The sequence below is a fragment of the Toxotes jaculatrix genome, chromosome 2, assembly GCF_017976425.1.
Source record: "Toxotes jaculatrix isolate fToxJac2 chromosome 2, fToxJac2.pri, whole genome shotgun sequence".
NCBI classification, from domain to species: Eukaryota; Metazoa; Chordata; class Actinopteri; family Toxotidae; genus Toxotes; species Toxotes jaculatrix.
Genome location: NC_054395.1, coordinates 10,012,148 through 10,022,067, shown reverse-complemented (window position 1 = coordinate 10,022,067; position 9,920 = coordinate 10,012,148). Strand labels below are relative to the sequence as shown.

General features: G+C 42.6%; 1 protein-coding gene across 1 annotated transcript; it reads left to right on the top strand.

The window, feature by feature from the left end:
• Positions 1–761: 761 nt before the first annotated feature.
• Positions 762–9,864, top strand: mmp23ba (matrix metallopeptidase 23ba). The gene is made up of 8 exons (XM_041057907.1): positions 762–1,071; positions 4,139–4,275; positions 4,988–5,127; positions 5,608–5,775; positions 5,903–6,067; positions 7,095–7,205; positions 8,208–8,334; positions 8,441–9,864. Exons 1-8 carry the CDS (start codon positions 937–939, stop codon positions 8,613–8,615), a joined length of 1,158 nt encoding a protein of 385 aa, XP_040913841.1. The 5' UTR covers positions 762–936; the 3' UTR covers positions 8,616–9,864.
• Positions 9,865–9,920: the final 56 nt, after the last annotated feature.

The following is a 9,920-nucleotide window of genomic DNA, read 5'->3' as shown; positions in this document are numbered from 1 at the left end:
TGCTGGTTAACCATTAAATGTTTTAGTTCAGATAAATTAAAATTAAACTCATGGACCATCACTGAACCTTACTTCAACGATCATGGGTCTGAATAGTTGTCAAAAAGACAAAACAGCGACAATACATTTAAGCTGTTTGTAAACCCCACTGCCCACCCATGGGCCCCAGTGTCATCCTACAAATCTCAGTACTGTGGCTCCTGCAATCTTCATAGTGTCCTCACTGGACAAAAAGTGCTTGCAATTCACAGTGGGAGGAGACAAGCAGTTTTTTTTTTTAAATAAATAAATAAATAAATAAAACACACACAAACACACCAAAGCTGCATTTCTATTTAGTTGAAAATGTGGACTGTTTTATGTGATAATTTGCTAAACTGGATTTTTTGTGTGTGTGTAGAGTCCTGGGTGGTTTGGAGATAGTTCATTCACAGAAAATTGTCTAACAAGGGGATTCTCCCTCAGTCCATTTTTTTTTTTACCCTGGATAGAATAAGTATAAGACGTTTTTTTTTTCAACGTAAAACACCAACAAAATGAAATCATGTTCAATATAAGCCATCTGATTCTGCCTTAACTGAACTCTAGTGGTAGCAGCAAGTGGTTTGATGGACAGAGCGCGTTTGGTTTTCATTAGATTGTCTCGACACTGACCCCCTGCCCCATCTACAGTAATGTGAAACCAACCCTCTGGCAGGCGCACTGTGCGGAAAAGAGCCGAGCAGAGCTGATGCAGTCTGCTCAGCTTTCACTACCCGGTCCGCAGGCTGGACTGCGCTGCCGCACACAGCGCCACAAACTATCAAAGTAGTAACACACTGCCGAAACGTGCAATGGCCAAGAAGTAGGGTTAACGGGCATAGATGGTAAACCTAGTCTTAGTCGTCGCTGAGGGGATTATTTGTTTTTTCTTCCTGGAGGTGTGATATCGCAGCCATGGTGTGCTGTCAGACTCCCAGAAGTTTACGAAGGGTCGACTGGGGCTTCGCTCCTCTGCTGGCTGCTGCGCTGCTCAGTCTTCTGTTCGCAGGGATGCAACAAACCACAGCGTTTCCCTCCTGGAGGTTAGAGGTATGCTGTGACCACTTCATGACATGTAAAAGCTGTCACTCCAACTGTGAAGTCCAGTATATTGTCTGGTTTGCAGTTATTAAGTTATGTAAGTGAGTAGCTGTTTCCTTTATCATTTCAGACACACACATGGCCAAACTCCATTCGGAATTCTGCTACTTAAAATTTGCCCTACGCTTCTGTGAAGCTACATGACAGGAATGCTTTGGATTAAATTTATTTTTATTATTAAAGACCGCTTTTCAATTCGGCATATACAGTATTACCTGATGCAACACTTATTTAAAACGGTAACAAATTTTTGCAAGTAAATGTTAAGACTCCTATCCTCTACCCTCCTCGAACACAGTAGTAGTTATGAATCTAAATGTGAAACTTTGAATTATATTGAAATTGTTAGTGGATCCTTTATGCCATTTCACCACAATTACATAAAGATGAGTAGCCTTACCATCATAATGTATACAAGCTGGTTATTTGATAGTAAAATGAAATTAAATTATAACATTTTTCAATGAAGTATGGTCTTTAGGAGAGAAAGTCAGGCATCAGGACAATCATGGGTCAAAACCAGAATTAACTGACTGATTGATTTTTTGATAGCCTGATTTGATTGATAGCCTGAGCATCATTCACATAATTTTTTGTCACTGTTATCATGTATTAGTCCTCAGCATTTAAAGAATTTCAGTAGGGATCCACTGTCCATGCAACTTCAGTCATGTCTCTGGTTTCCTTAAACGTATCATTAGTTGAGCATCATCAGATGAACTCACTGTTATAACTTACCCATGGGAATAGGCATCACTTTCAATCAATGTTAGGTTAAAGTTTAGATGTGAGATGAATACTATAATTAGGTTAGGCTGTGGAAATGGACTCTGGTACAATAATATCTCCAGTGAATTGGATAAATGTGTTAACTCCACACGACTTCAATCACTGCTCCCCCACCCACTGGGATGCAGAGCCTGAGGGACAGCTTTATGTCATTTCCTTTGCCACACACTCTAATCATATGTCAGTCAAAAAGACTGCTGGTGAAGATTACATAACTGCCTTAGATACGCCTCTTGTAGGCCACCAGCATAAAATACAGCATAAGCACAAGACTCATTAGACTATTCATTTATCATTTGGTGAATAAATGTAGGTCAAAATGCAGTCAAAGTGTGTTTTTAATGAGTTTCTTTTTATGTATACAGCACATAATGCACTGCGTGATTCAGTATTTAGAGATGTATGAGAATCCTCTGAGTCAGCACTCACCGCCGGCTTCAAGGTTTAGTCTAACGCGCTTGTTTCGCCCCTCGTGGTTTATGGTTCATCTTTATTTGTGCCAAAGAGTGAGATTGGATTTGCAGTGAATACAACAAGTCACGACACAAAAAGAACCGAGCTGGCCTGGCTACATTAAACACCTCATAAATCACCGAACAGAAGACTCCAGTGTGTCAGCTGAGGTCAGGAAAGCAACTGTTGCATAAAGCAATGACCTGCACACATAATGCAGTACAGAAACATTATCTTTAACATCAGAGCAAGAGGCGTCATCCACTTCTACAGCAGTGTTGGATCGTCTGCCAGACTGCCTGCCCCTGTTTCACTGTTTTGGTCAGGAAATGAAGGAAGTACTGCTTCTACTTTTCTTGACTGTGCGAATCAGGATCAGGAACCAGAGGATAGGGTGTAGAATACAAAGTGAAGGGAGTGGCTATGATATTTGCTCTCCATCTACAGGCTTTTCCCCAGTAAGAAAACACTGAAGGTTTGAAAGGTTTTTCTTCCTCTCCTGTTCATCATCACATTTATCTTGCGACCTCCAGGTTGTGCCCCACTGCCTTAAAGAGCCACTACAAAGATTTTTATCTTAGTATTCGTCTTAGTAAAATAAGAAAAAGCTTGAGGGAACAGTTTAACCCTGTCTAGTTTCATACCTCAGCAGAGCTGAGCAAAAGCTCTGCAAAGCTGGCAGATTTTTTTATTTCGTTATGAATATTGTCGGACGCAGCTCCCACAATTCTGCGGTTTGAAAAAGGTGTGGGGGAGGAAGTTTCAGATGCTGTTGCGTGGTCTGACACACACTTTTCTGAAGCATACTAAACCCCATCGCCTCCATTTGGCTGCATCCTAGATTCTAAAAAAAAACCCATCAACACTGTTAGAAAATACGACAAATACTTAGTTTAAAGCCTTTCCACTTACTGCAACCTGTATCTCATTGGCCGGCTCTGTTCATCTCACACCTGATGTACTGGATATATGCTTATCAAGTACATGAGGTTGAGGTTAAAACAGAAAAAATTTCAAAAATTTCAATTCAAAGAAATCAAGACTCAAGACTTTAATGTATTCCACCTTAAATCTGGCCTAAATACATCAGTGTGAACAGGAGGTCTTCCTGCTCTCAAGCACAGAATGGGCTCCTTGGGTCAGAATCACGGCCCCGACTTCAAATGTTGGAAAGTGAATTTATTACTTAAACCCATCTCCATAAAAAGTTATAGGTTCTATCAACTGGTGCGAGCACTATTATGGAATATCGCAGCCAAGGCAAACCACAACTTAGCTTCAGTCGCAGAATATTTATGAAAGCACTAAAATGCAAAGCACCCACAGACAGCCTTTCAAAGCTATAAAAACAGTGCAGAATCCAGGTGTGATTATTTGGAGTCCATGTTGCCCACCCCCAAAAAAACATCAGACACTACCTATCTGTGAAAAGGATCATACTTAACGTTTGGAAAGCACTTTTACTGCTGATTACTTCCCTTTTCCAAAAGATGGAGTGGCCTTGCATACAAATCTAACACATAACTATGTGTTAGATAAATAATAATAGCAGTTTAGCACATCTGTAAGTGTCAAGATGAGAAATGTAGTTTAATGTCGACAACTACAAAACTTTTTAAAAGACCAAGATCAAAGAATCTAATTGAATTGCTTCAAAAGCCTAATCAAAGAGTTTCAATAACATCACAGCAACAGCTTCAGATGCTTCGAGGTTCAGTTTCTGGTTCGGCTCGACAGTGTGAGGTGATTAATTAAAGGTTTTTCTTTGTCCAAGGAAGAAGCTCACACCACTGTGTTGCTCATGGGGATCCGCAAAGAGGCCCGGTCGCAAGTCCTTCACCTCTCCAGGAACAAGCGCTACACCCTCACTCCTGAGCAGCTCAAATGGGACAAGTTTAAGCTAACATACAAGTAATCTTTGAAATTCTTCCTCTAGCCAACACAACAGAAAGAAAAAGTACAGCTGTAGAAAAGGGAAAGGAAAAGGTAGACAAATCCTTCTGGGGAAGGTAGATGAGAAACAGCTGAAGATGTCCATTCAAGGTTGTATGATCACCAAAAGTTCTCTTAATGCATTTGTCAGACAGGAAAATAAGAGTGAACAATAGGCTTTCACACCCACACTGCAACTGCTTGACTACAAAACATTTGGATCGTTCTGCACTAACTGTTTGGAAAAGTTCCAGAGATTTTTTTTTTATTCTCTCTAAAGTTGTAAAAAGATGATCCCATAAAGTCCTTTAGAAGGTAATTAGACTGAACTAAAGAGCTTTGATCACTGAAGATTCAACTAACAGGACAGTTGGTAAAAAGCAGATAATGAGTCAAATTTCAATTGTTCCTGAATTAGTAAAGTTATATCTTCATCACTCATATTGGTAGTAGATGATAGCAATAAATCAATAGCTTATCTTTATTTAAAGTGTCCATTTTAGTCTGACCTGAGCTGACATGTATATAAGAGAATATCTAGTCTCAGTAATGGAGCTGTACTTGCTTTGCTTGTGGGATTTCTTACTGCTCTGTCTGAACAGTAGCCATTGTGTTTTGGCAGATTCCTCTGCTGTAGAGGAATATGTGTAGAGGCCAGTATTAAATACACAATGCCGTTGTTTCCGAGCAGGTTGCTCTCCTTCCCAACAAACTTGATAAATGCCAGCGACACTCGTCGAGGCATTGCCAAGGCTTTTGGCATGTGGAGCGACGTCTCGCCGTTCAGCTTCAGAGAGGTGCCAGCTGACCAAGAAGCAGACATTAAGATCGGTGGGTACTCAGCATGTGGCTGTATCAGTCCCCCAACAGATGTTCGTTGGCTCTGAGCTCCAGACTTCTGCTTTGTCTTTAATGTTTTTCTCTTCGTGCTGTCGTCGCCGAAATGTCTTTGCCTCCAAAGTCATTAAATCACACTACCGCAACTATATTACCAAGCTTATATTCAGCATGATTCATTATTCCAAATGAAAAAAAAAATAAAATGCTTAACAACTTCCATACATGTCAAACAATGGTGGAGCAGTCTAAATTATGCTTTATCTGTCCCTTTGGGTGCAAACTCCAGGGTCCTGCATAAATTCTCAGTGACAGTGAGAGGAATAGTTGTCATCCTGCAGGGTGAAGGCTGAAGAAAAAGCTCTGTCTTTTGTAATTCATCATCCCCCTGCTGTAGTCGACACAGAGCAGAAATAATGGAGTGAGGGTTTCCCTCCTCGGCTCTGAGGTATGCGTCTCTCTCTGTTTTGGCAGGCTTCTACCCCGTCAACCACACAGACTGTCTGCAGTCCCACTTGCACCATTGTTTCGACGGCATCACAGGAGAATTGGCTCATGCATTCTTCCCGCCAACAGGCGAGATCCACTTTGACAACGACGAATACTGGATTCTTGGAAACATGCGCTTCAGCTGGAAGAAAGGCATGTGTCTTTATCGTGTTTGTCATAACCGCTAATATTTAACCCATGAGATGATGGAAGCAGCAGACAGCTTGTGGGGGGTCATGGCGACACAAAGAGAAAATAATCAACAGCACCTTTGTTGCAGGGGTTTGGCTGACGGATCTTGTCCATGTGGCAACTCATGAAATTGGCCACGTCCTGGGACTCATGCACTCCATGGACCCAAAAGCTATAATGCACCTGAATGCAACTCTGACAGGCCGCAAGCTAATCACACAGGACGAGGTGTGGGGTTTACACCGTCTCTACGGTATGTTCACAGCCTTTATGTTTCTTATGTTTCAGTCAGAACACACATGAGAAACTTCTTCTTTTGGGTTTTGACAATTGTAAACACGTCTTATGAAACTGTCAGTGATCCAGGACATATATCTAGAAGTAGTAAGTCAAAGGTGAATTTATTTGATCTTGAAAATATTACGCACTTCATCCAAAAGGCTCTCGAATGAATGGAAAAGGTCTTCAAGACTTGGACAGCAAATCCAGTTCTCATGCTGTGATCAGACTACATGGTAGGCCTCAGGGCCCGAATCGACAGCGTGGGATGTCAGGAACAAGAACGAGCATTGAATGCTTTCCTTGTTTTATCCCGAGTAGTCTGTCACAGTGGAAGACAACTGGCGCAGCATTTGGGAAGCCTCACAACCTTCTGACAGAAAGACCAGCACCAGAATTATCTCTGCCTTCTTCCACCCAGTTTGGCGACTTCTACAACAGGGTCACTGACCTTGGCGTTGAGCAAACCGAAATCATTAGATAAACGAAGTTGGTGCAGTCGTGTGGAACAGTGAAGTCAGTCCTTGACACCTCCTTCCCAATTACATGTGTGTGTGTCATAAAAGCTGTGAAAGACGGCAAGCTGTGATTGGTCGGAGTTCAGTCTGGCATGTCTCTCAACCAAGTCAGGGCAATCTGACACAGTGACCATCTCGAAAGTAAAAAAGTTATGTAGTCTGATCCCAGCATTAGAAGAATTAATCTAGAGACACTTGAAGGACCAGTGGGTACAAAACCAGTGATCCAGTTTTGGTCAGAACCAACCAGACTGTAGACCACAGTGTTGGTCTTTGACGACTGACACTGAAAGCCAACGTGGCATTAATGAATACTGTATAAACTACTCATGAGTCATGATTAGCGTGTATTATGGTGAGTCATTTTCATTGGAACCGAAAAGCAGATCAGGGATCCAAATTCTTTTGCTGCTGACTGAGAGCTGCTGTCTGATCCTCCTCCTCCTCCTCCTCCTTCTCACTCCATCTCTTCTTCTCTTCCAGGATGTTTGGACCGGTTATTTATCTGTCCAGCCTGGGCTCGGAAAGGCTATTGCGACAGCAAGCGCAAGCTGATGCAGAAGCACTGCCCCTCCAGCTGTGATTTCTGTTACGGTAAGACACAGCAGCAGCAGCAGCAGCAGACAACAGCAGCAGTCCAGGGGAAAAAAAAGAAAGTTTTCTCTCAATTGAGCAGCGCGAGGAGCTGCTGTGAACCGTTTGCCAATGGAGCAACGGGAGCCAACAGGTCCAGCCATGCAGAGCTGCGATGGGGGTTTTCAAGAATCTCATTTGAAGGGAAATTGCACTTGCTACTGGAGGAGTTTGTGTTTAGTTCTGGAGAAATGCAACACCCCCCAGAACACAAACAGAGCAGAGGAGGTACCTTTTGATGGCTGCGTCTGCGCCAAGTATTGATAACACCTCAGCAGTGTTAACAGCCTAAGCCTCTTTAGGCTTATCGTGGGGCGTACTAGTGCTAAGTCCTTCTGTTGCACAACAGGAAATGGCTCGTCTTAACCATCACAGCCCATAGATTGTTGTGGCTGTCTGAGATATTTTGTCAGCAACAAGGGACAGTGTGGAGAGAGGCAAGAGGATACGATTCCTGGCTCACAGTAATCTGTTCCTCATTGTTGATTGGGAGATGTTGTACGGCTGTGGAAAATTCCTGAGTGAGTCCAAACCGCTGGAATTTCAGACTGTGGCTTGAGGGTTAGAGACACACAAGGTCAATTTGGATTTTTGTGGCATTAACGAGAGCGACTGTTTTTGAGCAGAATTTGAGTTGATCGCAAGGCAAACTGTTGTGTTTGTCAGAAACCAGATGGGAGAGATTATATTGATAAGACAGTCACGGCACCAGCAGGTCAGGGTTTGGGGAAAGCGGACTTAAGTGTCTGACGTGATCAGGTTTGCATCAGATCGGTTTCAGCGAGGTGTTTTGTGAGGGAAACTGTGACATCTCCAGATTATGAAATACGCTGAGATAAATGGTAAATTTATATCTCTCCTAGCTCCATTATTCCAGTACATTGCTCTTAGATGATCATTGTATGGACAGGTCGTGATATTTGCGTATCTTATAGTGGAGTATTTCCTTTCAATCTTCTTCAGAATTCCCTTTCCCCACTGTGGCTCCCACACCGACTCCCCCAAGGACCAAACACAAGCTGGTCATTGAAGGCAAGAAGCTCACTTTTCGTTGTGGGAAGAAAATAGCGTCAAAGAAAGGCAAAGTATAGTGAGTATCTGTCCGTGATCTGTTATTAGTCCAACTGTCCTAACCGCAGTGATGCTACAGAATGAGTTTCCCTGAGCACTGTCTAACCTCTGACTCCCTGTTCAAGCTGGTACAAGGACGGGGAGCTGCTGGAGTTCTCTCAGCCGAACTACATCTCCTTGAAAGATGACCACATCACTATAGTGGCCAATGCCATCAATGAAGGCACATACACCTGCATCGTGAAGAAAAAAGAGAAAGTTCTCACTAACTACTCGTGGAGGGTACGTGTGCGCTTCTGAAGGCTGCGCCCTCTCCTCTGCACATTGAACAGGACACAATCACACACACGGTCACCAGGAGACCTCAATTCACTAGGGCACATATTTTTTTTTTCTTAATGTCTTTCCTGTATCCTCCACACACAAATGTCTATCCTCGATTGTCATTGTGTAAATGCGTTTTCATATGTGCAAATAATAAATGTTCCGTGACAAGTAGTATTTTTGTGAAAATACTACCTGACTGTGAAAAGCTGTTCATGACAGACGTTCCGGTTTGTATTTTATTTGGTGATGAAAAATCCTTGCAGCCCTCGTCAGCTGTTTGGGACGATGTCCACTCTGGATTCATAGAGCCTGGACTTCTTCAAAGCTCTTGCTGCTACAGCAGTAATGGGGTCCAAGGCCACCCAGGGCTTCTTGGGGTGTCCCCAGAAAAATGGAGACCAATTAGCTGGATCGTGCTAGACTTAAATTAAAAAGACATTAGCACAGTTGGAGAATTCTCTATTGGATAGTGCAAACTCTTATAGGCCCCATGGAAAAAAACTTCATCCAAAAAATATCCATGTCCCTAATGTGTTTCTTTTCAGGGGCCTGAAAAAAAAAAGAAAGTTACAGAAGCCCTTGCTTAGATGTATGCCATTTGAATAATTTACACACTGACCAAACTAAGCTAATAAAGCCAGAATAAGCAATGTTGTCTACAGCCTTTGGAACTATTTGGACCTTAAACCGCATATGGAACACCTCAGACGTCTAGCTTGCTTTACTAGCCTCACAGTGAAGCCAGCAGTCTGTCTCCAGAGACCGAGCAGTCAGTTCCACTAGCAGCTCTCCGTCCAAGCTTATTCAACACATCAGGTGTAATAATCTGCAGAAGGGCTCCGGTGGGGGCAGGGGATAGATAAAACTGATTAATGAACATTTCCATTCAGTGCTGGCTCTAGAAGTCCCAAGACGAGGGGATTTTTCTGCGCGTGTTCCAGCGAAAGCAGCAAGCGGTCTTGCAGGCAACGAAACTGTACTGTTTATTTTTCTTCGGCTCAAAATCAAAGAATTTATTGGTTTAATACTGAAGTCGCAGAGCCATTTAAAAACAAAGGCAGAGTGAAGTCTGGGCCTCTTTTCCCTCTGAAAGAACAAAGTACTGAGACAAAGTGTGCAGTGCAAAGAATGACATCACTTTTGGACACCGACTACCAAGTTGGGTTCAAGGCTGGATTTTTTTTTTTTTTTTTTTTTTAAAGGCTCGACTTCCCTTCATTTCTTTCTCCCGTGGCAGTGTGCGGTTGTGTTTGCATAGCTTGGACAGAGTTTATAAAT

What these genes read in the sequence shown, in the direction of transcription:
- mmp23ba (XM_041057907.1), top strand. Translation starts at nt 937, where the DNA reads ATGGTGTGCTGTCAGACTCCCAGAAGTTTACGAAGGGTCGACTGGGGC. An exon ending in AGAAGCAGACATTAAGATCG is followed by an intron (nt 5,128 to 5,607) that starts GTGGGTACTCAG and finishes CTGTTTTGGCAG; the next exon opens with GCTTCTACCCCGTCAACCAC. An exon ending in GCGCTTCAGCTGGAAGAAAG is followed by an intron (nt 5,776 to 5,902) that starts GCATGTGTCTTT and finishes CCTTTGTTGCAG; the next exon opens with GGGTTTGGCTGACGGATCTT.